Source organism: Trypanosoma melophagium (genome assembly GCF_022059095.1).
Source record: "Trypanosoma melophagium isolate St. Kilda chromosome Unknown ctg16segment0, whole genome shotgun sequence".
Lineage (NCBI taxonomy): Eukaryota > Euglenozoa > Kinetoplastea > Trypanosomatida > Trypanosomatidae > Trypanosoma > Trypanosoma melophagium.
In genome coordinates this window covers 364,401-385,742 of record NW_027125144.1, presented here as the reverse complement: position 1 = coordinate 385,742, position 21,342 = coordinate 364,401, and the positions used below count along the sequence as shown (strand labels likewise).

Here is a 21,342-nt window from a genome sequence, read left to right as displayed (position 1 = left end):
GAAGAAGGAGTATTTCTTGCACGTATATACAACTAACACAATAGTACAACAAATAAAAGAAAAGATAATAGCAAAGGAATATTCGTTTTTGTGTTTTTAAATCCCCAAGAAAATAAAGGAAGAACCAGAAAAAAAAAACAGAATCCACGTTAGGAACCTTATGTACATAGTTCCTATCGCGACATAAGTTCCACCAGATCTACATCTTCACTATTTAATTCCTCCACATCATTAGTATGCAAAGATGTACGCGAACGACGGCGTTCACCGCCTCTGTACGTCAAGGTTGAGTTCCCCCGCATGTACAAACAGAAAAGAAATAGAAACAGACTGAAAAGAAAGAAACCAAACCACGCAACTCCTGTTTCAGTGTTACTCTGCCATTCCGCATGAGACGGTAAATTCTTTCCTTCTTCTTCCTCCTCTTCTTCTTCTTTTCTCTTTCTTTTTCTTCGCGGACCCTTTGGTCGTAGAGGGGCACTAATATTACTCCCATTTACCCCCGCAATCACAGGGAAGGAATATTCATCGATATTACTATTTCCCATCTCCGCCGCCGATAACTGTCGTGGCACGGCTACAAACTCCTTTGCGTTGTGTTCCTTTACACACACAAACACACGTGGTTGGGCCTCGGTGTATGTTATAAACTGAAACGCCACTTCACGCAGTCGTGAGTGAATCACTTCCGTATCGTCGAGAATATGCCGCTGTGTGGCACATCCCTTTACGGATAAACTGAGAAAGAGTGAAATAGGTGTGATGGCGTTAGTGACCCAAACCGTAAACACATATCCAAGCACCGGTTGTTGTGGTTGTAATTGGGCATTATCAACATCGCAACACTCAGTGCTCACATCATACATTAATGGCGGTCGCAGACGATAGACAAATCGAGCACGCGGACTAAATTCATTCGGGGAAACAGAAGTATCAAACACACGGGCCCGCACAATATGTGTTCCCGGCTTTTCAATCACTATTCCCTGTTCGTTATACACAGTCCAAGTGAGATTGGGCGAGACGGGTGGAATTGCACCGCGGGTGCCAGCCGTAGAAAGTGTTGGTAAATACGTCATTACATAGAGAATCCGCAAATCACGTGTGACGGTCGTATTAACATGATACGAAAGTTTCACAGTTGTACGGCCTCGTCTTATTTCGCCTCTCGTCGCTGGTATGGCCACAGGCGGCGGAATACGCGCTGGGGTGATATTATACACCGCCACTGTTACACTGCTGGGAGTAAAGACATCACTGTCCATTATATTTTCACAGTAGGCGACGGCCTTCACGATGTGTATGCCTGGTGTGTTGAGTACAAGTTCCGCCCCGTCCACGAAGTGTTCACTGCGTTCTGTGGGTGTGGTGTTGTCTAATGTGTAATACGTGTAGGCGTGGCGTTGATTGCGGGTGATCGTAATAGCGACTTCGCCCTTGTATGTGCCGCTGGGGGGATCCATGCTGGGCGGCTCGGCGTTACTGGCAGCCCCGGGCGGCAATGCCTCCGTACAGTCGGACAACGGCAGAGAGAGTAATAATGTGGATAGTAATAACCGCAGGAACCATAGAAATAACATTTGGATAATAATAATAATAATAATAATAATAATAATAATAATAATAATAATAATAATAATAATGATAATAATAATAGAATGATCACAGTTGGTAAGAAGAATACGATTGAATAAGGGTGTACGAGTACAGAAGATTAAGACGCAAGAAAAAGAACAGATACGCTAAACAGCAAACCAACAAGAACAAACAAGTAAACACGAATAGCAACAGTAATGAAATAAAATATGTCAACTAATCGCTATAAATACAAGAAAGAAAAAAAAGCAAAATTGCGCACAAATTTACTATTTCGGGTATTATAATTTCTCTTTATTAGGAGTGGATACTACCTCACACACCTCTTCGCTAGAATTGTGTAGATACGTATGTTTATATCTATTTATTTATCTATCCTTTCAAATAATTATATATATATATATATATATATATATATATATATATATATATATATATATATATATAGAGAGAGAGAGAGAGAGAAAGGAGTACAGAGAAAGAACATCATAGATAATATCTTCAAACGAAAAAAAAAACAAAAAAATTCACCAAAAAACAAAACCAAAAACAAAGAGCATATCAAAAAACACACACAGAGACAAACAAACAAACACACGAGAAGAAACTAAAAAAAAAAGATCAAAAAGAGAGAAAATGAGAGAAATACTTTCGTATACTCTCTCACTCAATCACTCCTTCACTCTTTTCTATTTCGCCATCAGTCTCTTTTTCTTCTCATTCTTCCACTTTTTTTATTTCCTACAATTTGTTCCGTATCTTCAACACTGATGACACCGACAAGAGAAATACATATGGAAACCTATATATATATATATATATATATATATATATATATATATATATATAGAAGATTTGTCGAATACAAAAGCCAAAGAGAGAAGAAAAAGAAAATCAACAGGAAGAAAATAAAAAGACACACACAAATACACCAACAAACAAGAAAGTTATATATATATATATATATATATATACTTTCTCGCATAATATTAATAAAGACACAACAATAATAAGAGTCGCAAATCCGCCCCCTCATCGCCATTATTCACATCACTGCTTTCACCAGCACAAAACCGCAAGGGAAAAGGAGAAATAAATAAATCGAAAACAAAACAAAACAAAACAAAACAAAGCAGTAATAGAGAAATTAGAGAAAACGAAAGAAAAAAAAGAAAAGCAAAGGAATATTCATATAAGTTACGGCAATTATGATTAATATTACTCTTCTCCTTATTCTTTTCGCATGTGCTAATTACCACCACCATTGCATACACACACACGGAGAGAGAGAGACGCTGATAGAGCAAATATTACACAGAATGGAATGACCTCGTCGAGTATATAAGAAATAAAATTATTTCCTTCTATTTTTCACCTCTTCTTTTTCTTCTTCTTACCATCATCATTTTTGTTTTCTTTATTTCAGTACCTGCCATATTTTCACTATTAACATCACAAAATTCACAGTCCCTACCGACACACGAAACGCATATATATATATATATATATTCACTACAGTAAGTCATTAGATCATACGCAATTAAATTCCCTCTTCTATTCTCGCCGTTTTTGTCATTTCCTCCTCCAATCGCATAATTAAATATACATATATATATATATATATATATATATATAAAGAAAAAAACAAACAAAATGAGAAGCCCAAAGCATAGGAATGACAAACACAAGGGGAAAAAATGGAAAAAGAAAAGAAAAGGAATTGTACATGCATTTAGCCTCTCACCAACACAGTTAGAAGAACGGTGTATAAACACATGTATTTCAATGGAGGGTGTAGAGACAATCGAGAAACCGTTGAAAACAGGTGTCCAAAAAAAAAAAAAAAGACTAAAAAAAAAAGAAAAAGAAATGAAAATTATCTTCACAATTACATTTGATTTCTCATCATAAGTGTGAAATTTCAAAACATCCGCACATATATACAGCAATACACCTAATTATTTCCCTCGTTTATACAATGTTATTCTTTTTTTCTTCAGCTTTTTGTTTTCTTTTTCCTCTAAGAGGCTAATACAACCCTACTCAAATATACTCCTGCAATTCTCTTCACTTGCGTTGGAGATTTTCCCCCTTTCGTTTTTTTTTTACTTTTCTTTGCAATTATCTCTCACCTTCTTCGCATATCCATACAAACAAACAGCATATTATATTATATTATCATATATATATATATATATATATATAATATAACATTAATATAATATTTCATTTCGTCTTTTTTTTCGTTTTCTTTCGTCCTGCTACTCTCTTGTCGCTAATGGTTCTCTCATAGCACATCATTACAAACCAAAAGTAAACGCAGAGAGTGGAACGAAAAAAAAAAACGAAATAAATAAAAAGAAATAAATAAATAAATAAAACAAATAAATAAATAAATAAATAAAAGAAACATCCTGTCATCACTACTCTACGTTGTCTCTATTTGTCTGTATTCCATCCTATGTGCGGCTAATATTTAAAAGGGCCATTCTCTTTATGTCCTCTCAATCCCTTTTCTCTCTCTTTTGTTCCTATTACCACTTCTTAATCCTCCATCTGTTGCAGGCTACGCTCACTATATAATAATAATAATCATTAATCATAATCATAATAATAATAATAATAATAATAATAATAATAATAATAATAATAATAATAATAATAATCATAATAATAATAACAATAATAATAGAATGATCATAATAATCATAATACCACTCTTAATTGCAAGAAAACTTGTCGCTGGACAAATAGTGCTTCAGTCCTTTTTCCTCTTTTTTGCATAATGCATACGGATAAAACATACAAATAATATTCATAATACTTGCCGTTATGTCATCATTTCCACTCTTTCCTGTAATATGAAAATTCCTTCTCGTTTTTTTTTCCCCCTTCCTTTCTTTCTTCTTTTCTCTTTTTTATTTCCCTTTTCTTTTTTCTCAAATTTATCATCGTTTTCCCTGCACTCCTGAGATTCGTTTGTATTCATCGTTGCATTCTTTTTTTTTTAATTGCTTTCTTCTTCTTGCCGTTATGCCATTTCTTTCTTCCTCCACTGTTTCGTCTTCCGTGTACTTGTTGTCTACTGTATGTATTAGTGTCTGTCTCTCTAATTATATGCCTCCATTGCGTTTTCCCTTTTTCCTTTTGTTTTTCTCTTATTTTCTCCCGTTTGTGTGCATCGCTTGTTTCTTCTGCTTATTATCTTCTCGCTGTAAGCAGATACACGTAAATAACCTTTCATTTCATAACGAGCCACTCAAAACAATCCGTCACCGTTTACACTACTAGTAGCGTTATGACTGTGAATTACTGCGATTGAAATAGAGATTGATCATACAGTTCTAGTAGCGTGAACAGTTACTCATCCTGCACAACGGGAAGAAAAAGAAATCAAAAAAAAAAACAACTGAGCTATATATATATATATATATATATATATATATATATCCAAACAGCCCTGTTCCAATCCTTACAGTTCTTGTATGGCGTTATCCACAAGTTCATCGGATACTTGCAGTCGAGTGCCCGCATTCAACATATTGGGATCCCAATCCACCACAAACCACGGGTGTTGCATGATCCCCGCCACTGTAATTCGCTTAGCAGGATCAATTTCAAGCATTTTTGAAATAAGATCTCGCGCCTCTGCTGAGAAATGACGTGGCATGCGATACTCCCCGCGTTCAATCTTTCTAAACAGCCCATTTATATTTTCATCATCAAACGGCAAATAACCGGCGAGCATCACAAAGAGAATCACCCCGCAGCTCCACACATCCGCCAATACACCGTCGTATCCGCGTTCCTTCAACACTTCCGGGGCAACGTAGTTTGGAGTGCCGCAGACAGTTTGCAGCATTGTGCCCTGCCCGCCGACATTCCCGCGGTGTAAATTGCTGAGGCCAAAGTCCGATATCTTCAGTGTGTCGTTGTCATCCAGCAGTAAATTCTCCGGCTTTAAATCACGATGGGCGATGCCTTGCAAATGGCAGTAGTGCACACCGGCAACAAGTTGATGAAAGTAATGCCGCGCGGTGGGTTCATCAAAGCGTTTTGCCGTCGCAATGCGCTCAAACAACTCACCGCCCCGCACCAATTCGAGTACGAGATAAATGTGATTTGTTGTCTGCATCACCTCCCGGAGTTGAATCACGTTGGGTTGATGCAGCATCTTCATAACGGCAATTTCCCGCTTCAACTGTTCCTCCATTCGCTCCCGCACGAGTTGGTCCTTGTCTATTATTTTGATTGCCCACTCTACACCCGTCTCCACGTCCCGGCCGATCTTCACTTTGGAGAAGTTGCCAGAGCCAATGGTGGCGCCGAGCTCATATCGTCCAATTCGTCGCTTGGATCCCATTTATGATTTGCTCAAATTGTAGATATTTGTACTTCTCTTGCTTACTTATTGTTCTTGCTCTTCTTGAGTTTTTTTTTTCTGCCTTTGCCTCTCCGCTTGGTTTATTGGCTTTCTTTTTGTTCTTGTTGTTGTTGTTGTTTTCCTTTTATTGCTTCTTTCTGTGCGTGTGTGTTCTTTTGCTTCTTTCTCCTTTCACGTTGACTCTAGTAATTTTTTTTCTCCTATCGTTCAGAACCCGTTATCTTTGTATTTCTATTTTTTTTTTTATCGAACCAAAGAGACAGTAACACCAAATAATATAGAGAGAGAGAACCATATATAGTCTACACAGAGAGAAATAGGGATTATATTAGACATAAAATGCATATAATTACCATGGATCTAAACTGAAGATTTCTAGATGAGTCGGATCAGAGTTTATCACGTTCACTTATTGCAATGAAGTTTTTTTTTTTTTTTCTTTAAATATCTCTTTTTTCTTTTATTCCATCTTGTATATTGACAAACACTCAGTCTCCTTTTCTTTTGTTTATATATACATATACATTTATATGTATATATGCAGGAAGGAGAAAAAAACAGACAAAGAAAAAGAAAAAAAAAGAAAAATAACTTCAAACCTCTTCAATTGCAACAACAGACGCAGGGTACATTGTACGTCTCCGAAAAATACAAGAACCAAGGAAAAAAGAGAACAGCAAAGAAAGATAAATAGATAAATATACTTATTAATATTTATATATATTTAAATATATAGGGACGAAGTACAGTTTTTCAGTATGGGGTACAAGAAGAGAACAATAAGAGTAATTGGTGTGGCGTGTTAGGAAGGGGCGATGATAGCAAACATATAAAACTTCGTAATGGTGTGACCATGTAATTGTGATTATGTATGAGTATGCCGCTCGTCAATTTATGGATCAAGGAACAATAATAACAATAATAATAATAATAATAATATAATAAAGAAAAGAGCACAAAAGAATGAAAATGAAAAAAAAACAAATGTGATAGCAAGGTACAAAGGGAAAAGCTTAACACACGAAGATGCTTACAGCCCACCTTTGTATACAATGTTGAATATATATAAATATATATGACTGCTTGTATACACAATGGTGTACTCCCCTTTCTTTCTTTCTTTCTTTCTAGTACATAAAATATATACATAGTGAGAAACAATCAGTGTGTATGTTTATTTCTTTGTTTGTTTCTTTTATTCGCTAACAATAGAAATGTCTATATTTATTACGGTTATAAGAAAGTGTATCCAGAGGCCTGCTCTTTTTTTTTTGTTAACATCACTGTAAAAATATACACAAGTGCATGAACCTTATACGTTTCTTTCGTATAAGTTTACTAGTTCTTCTTTGTATACTTTTTATTCTTTTTTTTTTTCCTTTTCCTTCTTTTTACTCTTTGTCAAAAAACTATATTCTCTTTTTATTTACTTCTCTTCATACCACACAATCGTAATGGTTGTTTGAAACAAGTACTAATATTCTCCCACAGTATTTTTACAAGAGATCGGTATGAAGAAAAGAAATAAAGTCACTCGAAAAGCAATATAATCTTCTTTTTTTTTTTTCTTTGTTTATTTCTTTCTTCGTTTACTTTCCCAACATCAGTTATATAGTCATTCATAAAATTGGCTTTGTTGGGCAACGACTACTCATAATCATTCATGAAAACAATAATTCCCAGTCGTATTAGTAATTTTTTTTTTTCACAAGGAACTAAAAGGGAAACGAAAACAAAAGCAATGAAAGAAAAACAAGAAAAAAAACACGAGCTTTGGCATAGCAAATGAAAACCAAGAACATGAGATAACAATATCAGTATTACCATGAATAAACATTCTCCCCCTTTCTCCCTCGTTTAAGAATCGTAGGGGAAAAGAAAAAGAAAAAGAATCAGATATCGTTATCCTCACACACACCCACACATTCACAATACAGTTTAAAAGAAAAAGATTATTCAGGCATTAACCCACCACAAAACCATTTGCTCTTGTTGTATTTTTTTTTTTTCATTTTCCAATGACTCACATCTAAAGAAGAAATAATAATAATAATAATAATAATAATAATAATAATAATAATAAAAGGATACAGTACAAATATCTCTTCTCACATGACGCTGCAGCACTTGGCATTCGCCTTATGTTTCATGTGCGGATTCATATAGGCTGGTTGTGTTAAAGGATATGGCCTATCCGCAATCGCTTCAGACCCAACCGTGTTGTTTGGAACCCCTCCTACAGCTGGTGCGGGAGATGCCGATAATCTTTCGACTGCTGCTGATGGTGGTAGTTGTGGCGGTGGTGATGTTGTTGTTGTTGTTTCCAGTGATTTACGTCCAGAGGATACTTTTGTAGCTGGTGGTGGTGAAGTTCCCTCCGCGTTTTGTGTCAATTGTAATGGAGTTACTTTAGGCGTTGGAGGTTTTTCTGCTATTGGGGTTGCTTTTACTGGGCTTGATATTGGTGTTGCAACTCCTCCTCGTATCTGTGATAGTTTTGTTGGTGAATCCCGTGCGTGTGTATTCCTCAGTGTTTTCTTACAACAATCATCCTCTTCAAACATCGGTTCTTTCTCTGTCTCAGATCCTCGTTTTTCTGGAGTCACTAATGAGGATGGCATGTTCTTTTCCACAGTTTTCGTTGAGACTACTACTGTAGATTGTGGTACGGCTTGCGGTGATGCCACAGGTCGCTCTCTTTCTTCAATTCGTCGTTCTTCTTGTTTCTTTTCTTCTTCTGCAGCCACACGTTTCATCTCTGAGAATGAAACTTCCTCCTCTCCATCGTCTTCACGAGTTAAGGAGCGTGATCCCTTTGGCTTTAACTCAAGTTCCCCATCTTCCGCAAAACCCATCATATTGTAATCGCAGCGGTGTGTAAATGTTACCTGACCGGCATTCGCAGTCCAATCTGTTGCCTTTCGCCTTGTTTCCTCATTATTTTCCATCGTTATTTCAACAACATCTACAACTGCAACATCCGATAGTGAAGCGTGTCCCATTGTAGTTTCTTCATTAGGTAGAGCTTTTAATTCGGGTGAAGCGGCAACCGGTTCATTTCTTGACTTGCTGCGTCGTCGAGATCGTGGATTTCGTCCTTGTCCGGTACGGTAGGGTGTGAATGATTCACGCAATCCAGCTTCATTTTCACTGTCGGACGAAACAACCACATCAGGAGAACCCTGATATGATCTTCCATAAAATCGCGGTGAGGCTGCTCCTCCTGCTGCCCCGGCTGTTCCCCCATTTTGTAAACCCTTTTGATTGGCAGGAATAGTGGCGACAGAATTCTCACGACTTAAAATCGCTGGGGATGATGCCGCCGTTGTTGGCGCGCCAAACGACTGCCTTCTCAATGCAGGCCTAGGGGATACTACCGGTCCTCCTGTAGTCTTTTCCGGTTGTTTTTCCGTGTTCTTCTGCATCATGGCTGTCCGTTTCCCTGCGGAGGCTGGGACCACACGTGGTGTACAACACAATGACTCCACAGACTCCCCATGTGGTGTGGCCATCGACTGTGGCCGTCGCTTCAGCAGTGTCCCCCGCTCCCGCTTTGCGGTAGGAAGTCGCGTCCCCTTTCTGCTACTACCGGAGCTGCCGAGGCTGTTGCTCTTCTTCTTGTTGTTGCCGTTTGCGCCAGCCCCACCGCTGGTGCGAGATGCCGGACGTGGGCCGAGACGCGATGCCATCACGACATCGGTGTCGATGCTGGACGACGACACCTCGAGAGTGACGACGGTGGACTCCAGCGGCACTCCGCTGCGCTCACTGCAGGTCGGTGTGTGGGTGGAGATGTGCAGCTGGACGGCCGGGGGGGTGGCGGCAGAGTCGATGCGGGAGAGGCCCTCACTCGCTGCCTCCTCCTCCGGCAGTTTTAACCCCCCGATGGAAATAATCGGCGGCGGGGGGGCGGCGGTCGTGGCGGTGGCCGTCGGGGTGTTCGCCGCCCCCCCGCCGTACGGGTGACTGCCGCTCAGCAGCCAATCCGTCTGCGACTCGCTGCACTTGGAGAGCGGCTCACAGCGCTCCAACTCATGCAGTTCACTGCGGAGGTCCGTCGTCATGTTTAGGCGGGCAATGCGGGTTTATTCGGGGCTTGGTTGGTTGGTATTAGGGAGACGTCAAGAAGAATGAGAAAGTAAATAGCAACGGAGGAATCCGAAAAAATGGAGAGGAAGAACTCCTATCTAATAGAGAAAAAAAACCACAAAAACCGACTTTGAAGAAGTAGAAGAATAGAAAGAAGGTGTGAGCTTCTTTTAAAAGTCCTTTTCAGAGAATGTTTCCCTATTCTTTACTTCTTCTTTTTTAATATGTTTTCTTGTTTTTACTTCCTTGTGGGTGGGTGTTACGCGTTCCTTCTTGGAGTCTCCTTCCTACTTTTTTTTTTTCCTTAGCTTGTTGAGGACTGAATATATTATACGTGCTGAAAGCACACTTATTCAAGACCTCTGATGATTGGTTGGTTGTTTTGCAGTCCCTCACCAATTCTATACATTACAGATATATATACAGTCATAGAAAAAGCAAAAGAAGAGAAAGGGAGAAAGAAAAAAAAAAAACATTATTGATGTACTAGAAACAAGGATAATAAATAATAGTAGTCATAAAGAAACGAAAAAAAATTCATCATACCTTCAATTAGTAAAATAAAAAACTAAAATGAGTATGTGTACAACGACGAGAATTGACATGAAATGCAATATAGTTGATCCTAAAGAAAAACATAAAACAGTAGAATTTGGGGGAAAAAAGTATATAATATAAGTTTTCTTGCTTCTTTTGTGGTAATAGCGGTTGTGACAATGTGACTCTCTAAAAAAAAAGGACAGCGAGAAGCAAAAAAAAAAAAAACGCAACAAATATTCTTTCTTAAATGTACAAAGAGACAGAAAATGGTATAAATATATATAATTTTTCGCTTAGTGTTGTGATGAATTTTATTAGACTGCTAAAAATATGGGTCAATTGGTATGTGTCTGTGCGTATTATTCCTTGTATAATTGATATGCAGACAAACAATATAACTACCCTTTCGCATGCCAAGAGAGTTCACACAACTCCTCACTTTCTTCTTTTGAACGTACATTTCAGTGATTAACATTTCGCTTTAAATAATGTGGTTATCTTCAATTTTATTCCCTTTTTTGTTTTTGTTTTTAAACACCGTGTCCCCCCAAAATGATTGTCTTTTCAGTCACAATTGACCACAAATATGTATATAAGGAAATCAAAAAAAAATGTGAGAAGGTCAAAATGAAACGAAAAAAAACATCTGTGTTGGAAGCAAGAACAGACGGACAAAGAAAAAATGAGAACTATGATTGCAGTGGAGAGCATGTGGAGAGCATGTGGTACACACACCAAAACTCATAACAACGAAGAAAAAAAGAAACAAGGCAAGCAAAAGAACAAAGAACTGTGGATCATAAATAAAGGGGGGAAAAGCTCACAAATACATGGGAAACATATTTACTTTTTTTTTTAACGATTTGTCTAGAAACAAAAAACAAACAAACTTCTTGTGAATGCGTGTAGATAACTCCAAATCACAAACACACACTCACACACAATCTCCACTCCGCCATATATCTCTATTATTATTTTCCGTCTCACCATTGCCCTCACTTCACGAGCATTCTAATTCGTCTTATCTCTTTTTTTTTTTTACTATTATTCTTCTCTTTCATAACTCTCCCTCTCATTCACATTCACACAACCGTCAAAGAAAATTTCGTATTGCAGGAGACCATTCAAAAGCATCACGAAAATTATTATCATTTCCACAGAGATATACAGAAGAAGTCTTTCAGTGTCCCATTTTGTCAATAATACACTCGTGTTTGGTGGAAAAAAAGTGATGATACGTCTTTACTTAGACATCACCAGGGCAAAACCACCGTTGAGAACGCACAGCTCTGGTATTTGATTTCCCTGCCTTCCCCATTCAATATCCTCTCATTTATAAACGTACCGAACTACGCCCCTTCACCCCCACCACCTCCACCAAAAAAAAAAAAGCAAATCAAAACAAAACAAATCAAAACAACAATAATAAGAAGAACCACTACTACTACTACTACTACTACTACTACTACACTTCATCGAATTTTTTTTTTCGTTCTTCTTCTTCAAATATAACTTTACCTATTCCACGTGTCCCCTCACAATCCTTCGTTCCTTTCTTCCTTCCTTCTTTTTGTTCTCCTCCCTCTAAGATACCGTCTTCTCCGCTTCTGTCGTATTCACTGGTGTTGTGGTAGTGGCTGTGGCTGTGGATGGTGTTGGGGTTCTGGGTGTACTTTCCTCCTTTGCCTCCCCGCCGGGCGGCGGCATCCACCGCAGATGTTTAGAGAAGTGTTTCTGCAGAAACGGATGCCGCAGCAATTCCGCCGCACTCCACCGCTCCTCCGGCCGAACCCGCAGACACTGACAGAGAAAATTCCGGTAGAGACTAAAGCACTCATACTCCTCCCGTGTCTCTGGAGACTTGTTGAACTCCTCCACCTCTGCCTCCGTTGGGAGTCCATGCGGCGGGCCGTTCATCTTCCCCACGCGGTAGAGAAATATGTACGGGTTGAGATCCCCGCGGATATTCCACAGTGGCCGCTGCAGCATCTCAATTCCCACACAACCAACGGCCCACACATCGGCCGCCGTCGCTGGGGCCGCCCCGTGAATCACCTCCGGGGCCATCCACAGCGGGGAGCCCTGCACCTCCTCCCCCCGCCCCTCCACTTCGTAGAGCGGACCACTGCAGCCAAAGTCTGCGAGTTTGCAGCGGCCTCGCTTCGTGACTAGAATGTTTTCACCCTTCACATCGCGGTGGACAATCGCCATGCCGTGGAGATAGTGCAGTCCACGGAGAATCTGCATCATGTACTTTTGAATCACCGTCATGGGGAGACTGCCAAATTTATTTACCATGGTGGATATGTTACCACATTCCACATACTCCGTAAATACCCGTAATTCACGCTCACGCTCAAGGTATGTACTTCCAAGGAAACGAATAATATTTTTATGACGTGCCGCACGAAGTACATCTAATTCTTTTCGCATAGAATAGAGAAAATCTTCATCCACATTCTCATTAACTCGGACCACTTTTACCGCTACCACCGTTGAATAACCAGGGAGTAAACCAAGATATACTGTACCAAATGTTCCACGTCCAATTAAATTACCTAATTGTACTTTTTCTAGATCTTCTCGATTTATTGAATCTATCGCACCGCGACGGCTAACAGAGGATGTTGTAGAAAGACAACTAGATGTACTCATTTGTCTATCAAATCTACTCATAGAAGACATAGAACGAAGTATATCCAATGCATTATCGTTGAGTTGCAATGATACAGGCATTGAAGGATTTCCTGGTGGAAAAATAGTAGTAACAGAAACTCTAGATTCTCCTCGGTTACGTAAAATACCACCACGAGAAGGATGTTCTTTCGATCCATTCCCAGAGACTAAATATGGTTCTAACCTCAATAATTGTACCATCTTTGGATGACGTATCAAAAAATGATTTTGTACAACAGCATCAAGAAAAACCTGACATTCGGCTCGACGTTCAGCAATAAAACCTTCTGTTACATATCGTACACTTGGAATACGACGAGAAGGAGCAGGAGGTAATGAATGCATTATTGATTTTATTTCATGAAAAGTTGGAGCCAAATCTACAAAATAACGACGTTCAAGAGAGTACAGGTCAGCCTTTGTATCACGATCGCGTACAAAAAGTGTAAAAGCAAGTTTTCTAGCCTCAATTCCTTCAGGAGGAACTACATTACGTCGACGACAACCCAAACGTTGTGACGTTGTCTCTCCACCACCCATAGCATTACCACGGTTATTGCCATTATTATTATTATTATTATTATTATTATTATTATTATTATTATTATTATTATTATTATTATTATTGGGATTATGATTACTACCAGTAGTAGTATTACTAGAAGTAGCAACAAACCGGTTATCAAAGCCATTTCGTGGTGTGATGAGGGAACCCCAACTTTCTTGACGATTATGTGTTGAAAAATATCTCGTAACGGTAAATTTACTCCCTGGAGCAGATGGAACAGGAACGGGTGCCACTATATGCGACCCACTCGTATTAGATGAAGAAGAATGATGACGTCCTTTTAAAGTAGAAGTTGATTCATCAGGTGACATAAAAGATGGTCCTTCTACTACAACATATAAACGATCAATATTGACAAAAGTTGTTGACTTTGAATTACCCATGGGACTAGATAATCCACGAATTGGTGTTTGCTCGCCAGTGAGTACTTCCTGAGTTCGTGAAGCTTCCACGTTAGATGATGCCAAAGAAGAACCAGCAGATGACGATGAGGAGGAGGAGGAGGAGGAAGAGGATGACGATGATGAAGAAGAAGGTGTAAAAACTGCAGGTCCACTTGATGTTCGATCACAACGTCCAAATTGTCTAGAAGCAGGATCGACATGAACAGACTGTTGCTGTTGTTGCTGCTGCTGACGCTCTTGTTCCTGTTTTTGTTTTGATCGTCCTTGTACTTTCCCTTTATTGCGCTTAGCTACAGACGAATTGTTTGAAACTCGTTTGGAATTTTTAGCACCAGTTTCAGTTGATGTCGTTGACTTTGCAAAAACGGCAGGTGCAGCAGACCTTCCCGCTTCTACAGAAGATCGCAAAGAACTTAAACCGGAGTTTAATGCAGGTGGAGTTACCGAATTAGATGATGCTCCTCTTTTATGTGTATCAGTACCAGACATTGAAACAGTAGAAGTACGACCGTGACGTTGTTGAGTTGAGGATGCTCTTTTAACCTCACCAGTAGCAGAATGAGCAGGAGTGTTATTCACCCGTGTATCCGGAGATTCTTCCATGTCTACCGCATCGGGAGAACCATCTAATAATCCAATAACATCATCCGCTCGTGGAGTTTTAGGAATACCAGAACAAGCATCAGACCGCTGCAGCAACGGTGGAAGGGTATCAGGTGCAGCTGTGACAGTAGTAGTAGTTATAGTAATACCATGTTCATTATACTCATTTTCTTCCTTCTTTGGAGATACAACGGTAGTATCAGTATGTACGCCTACGGCCTTTTGGTTCATTTTGCTATTAGGTTTTCCTTTATTCCCATTAGAGCCATGTGGTGCATGTTGCTCAGAAAACATAGTTGTTTTCTCATTTTCTATAGTTGTCACATCTTCTGTAGGCTTGTTCTCCTTATCATTGGCGTTTTTATTTTGAACTTCTTTTCTATCATCCTCATTGGTCTCTAATTTTTCCCCACTTTTCCCTTTCTTCACTTCATCATCCTCATCTGCTAATTGGGGAACACGAGGTATTGATTTTCTTGGAGGCACAGCAGGTGCTTTTCGACGTTTTGGTTGTGTTACCGAAGGTGATTTAAGAGAGTTAATGGTATCATTCATATAACTATCGTCATTTGCTCCCGGTGTTGATGAATCTGCTTGATTGCTTGTTGAACTTAACACATCCGCTACACGAACTCCCGCTGCCGCTGCCTGATAACAGGCGGTGTGTGCAATATAGTCTAGGATATGTGGTTGTGGTGCTCCATGTCTCCCGCTGCTGCTCGCCACACTATCCATCTGCGAGATGCTCGTATATCTCGATCGTGGTGGTTGTATGGGGTGTGTTGTGCGGGTCTCACTGCTGCTGGCCTGCGTGGTGGTGACGTGATCGGGCGGGATGGAGTCGAGTTCATCGCTATCGGCCCCACTCGAACTCGCCCACGGCCGCTGCTCGCCGACCACCGATGGGGCCATCAGACCACTGCCGCCCCCGCCGGCCGGCCGGGCCCGCGTTGCCTGTGAGAGCAGTTCGTTTGCCTGCCGGTGCTGCAGCCGCACCCACTGCTTGTTCGCCGCTTTGCCCACGCAGCCGCTGCACTTGAGGCCGGAGCGGCGGAGCACAAAGTCGGAGCCAAAGCGGCCGCAGACAACGCAGAAGGTGCGGGCCTCAAGGAGGGCAGAGTCCGCGACGTAGGAGCCCATAACAGAGGCAGAGTCCATATGGGAATTAGGCATTGGAATCCCACCACAGATATATATATATATATGATATAATATTGGTTTTTTCTTACTTATCTCCTGAAGGTCGCTAAGGAGAGTTTTCGCCAGTAAAAGGAAATAACAAGGTTGGTTTATCTTTTGTTTTTCCTTTGATTTTTCCTCGTTTTTTTTTTTTTGTTACTGTTGTTTTTTCTTTCTCTCCGCCTCTGATAAAGTGGAAGACGGGTATACTCTCGATACTTCCCCCTTATTCTTTGTTAGTTTTATTATTCCTTTATTATTATTATTATTATTATTATTATTATTATTATTATTATTATTATTATTATTATTATTATTATTATTATTATTATTGCGGGTTTCGTTCGTTTTTTTCAGAGACAATAAAAATAATAATAGCAGTGAACGGGGGAAGCCGCACACAAACAATAAGCAAACAAACCAAAAAAGGTGTATTCGACCAGAGGAGAGAAAAAGAGAGAGCAAACAAAAAAAAAAAGAATATGGGAAGAGGATAGAGAATATAAAGTCTACTTGGACAGGTCTTTAAATCTCCTTCTTTTCCTTCCTTCTCCCTTCTTAACAAACAAAAAAGGGAAATAAACAATAGAAAAAAAAAGAATTGCACAGAGGAAAAAAAACTTTCTAATCCCTACTTTTTTTGTTCTAGTTATTTCGTTCTCTATGTTCCTTCTTTTTTTGTATGAGTGGATATTTGTAATGTATATTTGTGAAAGAACGACAATGAATCAGTTTGATACAAACTGAAAATTGCGTTCTAATGCAATTCAGAAGAGGGATTAAAACACTCAAGAACAAGAATAACACTAATGAAGAAATGGCTACGGATAAAAAAAAAATCAGGAAAAAAATTCTTTAACTACAAGAGATCGAAGAAAAGAGAAGAAGAAGAGAAAAGGAAAAGATTGACAAGAAATGTTAAAAATAGAAAAGAAACCGCATTTTGTAGCCGAAAAAAAAAACATATTCTATATAATAGTAACAAACACACAGTAATAAACTCGGAAATATATTGCATGAGAAAAAAGAAGAAAACAGCATCCCGGATCCACCAGCAGCAAGAACCCACTCTTTCTCTTCTCTCACTTTCTTACGCTCAATCTTTCCAACACACCTTGACTATTTTTTCCTCAATTTTTATTCGTTTGCTTCATCTCTTTTTTTTCCTCTTTCCCTATCTATCTCTTTTTCTCTTTCAATTTTTTTACACTCTCCTTTTCACACTCGATAACATACACTTTTTATTTGTATTCTACGGTTTATTTTATTTCTTTTTTTTTTCTCCTCTCCATTTCTACGAAAAGCAGGGAGACATAAAGAAAGAGAGAACAGGAGTGAATTAAAAAAGAGAAAGAAGAGGGAAAGAAAAAAGAGTTTAATAACATTAAAAAAAATCGAAAAGAGTGGACGCAAATTATGAACAAATGAAAGCCTCCTGTATGGGGAATGTACCGAGACAGGGAGAAAAGCAGCAAGATAAGCGTTCTGTCCAGCTGCAAATAATAACAATAGCAATAATAATAATAATAATAATAATAATAATAATAATAAAACAAGGAAAGGTAGCACATCAGTCTAGAGGCTTGGGTTTCGTCTCTTGTCATGGTTACCGCCCATTGAAGTGTCATTTTAAAAACAAAAAAGAGGACAGTGACAACATCTAAAGAGTGATACCAGAAAAAAGGGATCTCGCAAAGGCACAGACACGTACATACAGACACGCACACACACACAGAGAGAGACAATAGTCCTCAATACAAAAGAAAAACATATTATAATCACAGTCTTCTCTATTATTTAGATTTTTCATAATCAAATATCCATGTAGTCCATGTCATTGTACGTAATAATACACCCCCATGACTCTGATTATCGCTCTCTCTCTCTCTGTGTTTGTATTTGTGTGTGTGTGTGTGTTGGGAGTGTGTAATACATTGGAAAATGCAGGTATGTAAGTCATAAATACGCACATATTATACATGTTCATTTCAGCTCCAGTTCACGGCATCCCTACATATATTACCTGTGTGGATATATAATTGATACACCAATACGGAACTGAGCCTTTTTTTTCGTTTTTTTTTTTGCCATATTTTATGCGCATATTCAGTTCATTTTTTTTTTTCCTTTCCCCTATGTACTACATTTCACTATTTACTTATATATTTCTTCTTTCTGTATCTCGCGCATGAACACCTCCTCGCCTTTTTTTTCTTTCCTTTTCATTCCTCGCTTATATGCCTAATTCATGCTATTTATCTGTTCGTTATTCTTCTTCTCGTTCCTGTTTTCTTCTCTGTGTATCCTGCTGCCTCAGCTTCCTGCAAAACATTTCGTCATTTTTCTTTTTCTCGTGGCAAATGGAGGGAGAAGGAGAGAAAGAAGGAAGGAAGAGATATTGATTTCTTCACTCCTTTTTCCTTTTTTTTGTTTTGTTTTCGTTTTCTTTTTTCACATTTTTTTCCCCTCTTTCTTTTTTTTTCTCTTTTCTTTTCTGCTCACTCCTCCCCGCCTCCCTCTTCTTCTCATACTATTCCTTTCCTGTTTCCTCCTCTCCCCACCCCATATATATATATATATATATACCACAAACTCATACGCACAAACTGGTGGTCCTCTTCTCCCACCATCATTCCTGCTTCTTTTTTTTTTGTGTGTGTTCTTTGTTTCCTTCTTCATTTCCTTTTCTCCTCACTTTCTTCCTCCTTCTCTTTATTAACAGCAGCCTCCACTCTTGTTGTTGTTGCCGCCGCCTGTGCGATTGCCGCTGGCGAGCAGCGGTTTATTATTACTCGCCCCCGCCCCCGCCCCGCCCTGCGCCGCCACCCGCTTCTTAATATCCATCGCCATCTTCGTGAAGGCCTCCTCCACATTCGACGACTCCTTCGCACTCGTCTCGAGAAACGGAATGCCGAGACTGTCGGCAAAGTCCTTCGCCATCTGCGTGTCCACCACCTTCTGCGTGACGAGATCGGACTTGTTGCCCACCAGCAGTTTGTTTACATTCTCACTCGCGAACTTGTCAATCTCGTTAAGCCACGACTTTACATTGTTGAAGCTGTCCATGTCGGTGGTGTCGTACACAATAATAATGCCGTGGGCGCCGCGGTAGTAACTACTTGTGATGGTGCGGAATCGCTCCTGCCCGGCGGTATCCCAAATCTGCAGTTTGATCACCTTTCCATCAATGTTCAGTGTACGGATCTTAAAGTCCACACCAATTGTGCTGATGTAACTCTCCGTGTAACTGTCATCGGCAAAACGAAGAAGAAGGCATGACTTTCCAACACCACTGTCACCAATCAAAAGAAGTTTGAAGAGATGGTCGTATTCAGATGACATGTCTTTCTCTCTTTTTTTTATATCTTTTTTTATCTTTTTTTTTCTTCTTTTTCTCTTTTTTTTCCTTTTTTTGTTTCTTTGTTTCCTTTTTATCTGTATATATATACAGAAGATGGTTGTTTACTTGTGTACGTCGCTTTGAATAGTTCGCTCTTGCGCAAAAAGGGTGCTGATGAGAATTAAAAAAAAAAGAAATAAGAAACAAAGTAAATTATATTTTTATACAAAATATCACAACAACAATAAAAAAAACAAATGGCCAAAGAGTTAAACAGGCCAAATAAGGCCAAATAATATGCATCATTGTGAGTCGTATAGACTTTTCTTCTTTTTTTTCCATAATTTCATTGTTTATATGAGGACTACTAAAAACAAGTACTAGTGGTGGTAGTGGAATGATAATGGGCATTCTGTCCATGTGGGTAGAGATGAGAGATTAGCTCAGACGAAAGAATAGCCTCCAACAGTTAGGTTCCTCATTTTTTATTTTTCTTTGTTTGAGTATTGTATTTTGTTACTTTTGATTTCTTGTCATTTATTTTTTTTTCACCTTCAGAAATTAAAAAACAAAAATAAAAACAAAAAAAACAAAACAAAATACTTTGCGTCTCCGAACTAAGTATAGGCCATACCTAGTAGTATACCCCATGGGAGTCACGTACAAAAACAATCAAGGCATGTCTATATATATATACATTATACGTGTGTCTGCGCACGTGTATATTCACACACGGACACGTGTGGGTACATATTGCAAAAACAGTAGGTGCGGATTTTGTGTCCATGCGCGTCCGTCCGTCTAGATCTCTCTCTCTCCGTCTGCATGTCCCGATCTCCTGCCGGTGCTATTTCCCTCTACTGCTGTGCAACGGCTGTTCTTGTTGTTGCTGCTGTTCGTTCTTCCGTATTATTCCTGCTGGTGATGCATCATCTGCATAGATAAAGGGGTGACTCTGATGAGTTTGAGCGGGTTGTTTTTTTTTTTTTGTTCTTGTTGGCTGGCGCGCTGTGCATACATACATACATACATGCAACACCAAGAAAACAAAGAGCAAAAATCAAATCGGGTGTCGTGTGCCACCGCAATAAATACAGCAAAGACCAATAATAATAATAATAATAATAATAATAATAATAATAATAATAATAATAAATAGAATAAAAAAAAAAGAACGGTATCCCTTTTGTATACACGACGAAATCTTACTCTTGTTCCCTTTGGTTCTGTAAAGGTCCTCTGTCTGCCTCTTTTTCACTTTTCCTTTTTCTTCTGTGTGGAATGTGTGTACTGTTTTGTTCTTTTGGTGTCGTTTCCTTGTTTCACCACTATCTTTGCTGTGTACACAACGTACCGCGTTCATTTGTTTATGTTTCTTTTCATTCACCCATTCCCTGCCATTCCTACCACTGCTGGCCTTCATTACCACATGTGCGTTTTTTTTTTTTTTTTACCCCTTTTCATTCCACTCCATCACTTAAAAGGTTTTAGGCTTTCAATACTTAATATAGTCTTTCTTACTCATTGCCTTCTTCTTCTCTGGCTTGGTTCTTAACCCACCCTCTTTTCTGGTATCTCTTTGTTTTTTTTTTTTTTTTCTTGTACCTTTCCCTAGTTCATTTGGCATAAATTCTTTTCTTTCCTTCTTTCATTTCTTTGAAAGAAGTGCAGCGTCCAAGAGACTTCTACCTACTGCAGAGAGAGAGGCATATATACAAATACACACTACTAACACATAAATATATGAATATATAAAAACAGACATAACCATTCGTGTTGGTGTAATTGTGATTGTATGTGCTGGTACCTGTTGTTATTTATTCTGTGTTTATTGTACGTACAGGGTTTAGAATGGATAAGGAATGGGTGATAGGGATGGAAATATGGACCGAGGCGCGTTATAAAACGTCTGCCTCTACGTACCACATTTCCATCCTAAATTTAGTTGAGGATCATCCTCTTT

General features: G+C 39.0%; 5 protein-coding genes across 5 annotated transcripts; all 5 read right to left on the bottom strand.

Moving 5' to 3' along the window:
* Positions 1-173: 173 nt before the first annotated feature.
* On the bottom strand, positions 174-1,580 carry LSM04_009118 (uncharacterized protein; the record flags this gene model as incomplete). Its single annotated transcript, XM_067337574.1, has 1 exon — positions 174-1,580. The coding sequence occupies one exon, from the start codon at positions 1,578-1,580 to the stop codon at positions 174-176; it is 1,407 nt and encodes a 468-aa protein (XP_067193618.1).
* A 3,488-nt stretch (positions 1,581-5,068) lies between these two features.
* Positions 5,069-5,959, bottom strand: LSM04_005550 (Protein kinase domain; the record flags this gene model as incomplete). The annotated part of the gene is made up of 1 exon (XM_067337573.1): positions 5,069-5,959. One exon carries the CDS (start codon positions 5,957-5,959, stop codon positions 5,069-5,071), a length of 891 nt encoding a protein of 296 aa, XP_067193550.1.
* A 2,129-nt stretch (positions 5,960-8,088) lies between these two features.
* On the bottom strand, positions 8,089-10,044 carry LSM04_006061 (uncharacterized protein; the record flags this gene model as incomplete). Its single annotated transcript, XM_067337572.1, has 1 exon — positions 8,089-10,044. One exon carries the CDS (start codon positions 10,042-10,044, stop codon positions 8,089-8,091), a length of 1,956 nt encoding a protein of 651 aa, XP_067193562.1.
* Positions 10,045-12,193: 2,149 nt separating this feature from the next.
* LSM04_002493 (Protein kinase domain) lies at positions 12,194-16,033 on the bottom strand (the record flags this gene model as incomplete). Its single annotated transcript, XM_067337571.1, has 1 exon — positions 12,194-16,033. One exon carries the CDS (start codon positions 16,031-16,033, stop codon positions 12,194-12,196), a length of 3,840 nt encoding a protein of 1,279 aa, XP_067193499.1.
* A 2,721-nt stretch (positions 16,034-18,754) lies between these two features.
* LSM04_005431 (Small GTPase) lies at positions 18,755-19,381 on the bottom strand (the record flags this gene model as incomplete). The annotated part of the gene is made up of 1 exon (XM_067337570.1): positions 18,755-19,381. One exon carries the CDS (start codon positions 19,379-19,381, stop codon positions 18,755-18,757), a length of 627 nt encoding a protein of 208 aa, XP_067193548.1.
* Between the last annotated feature and the right edge of the window lie 1,961 nt (positions 19,382-21,342).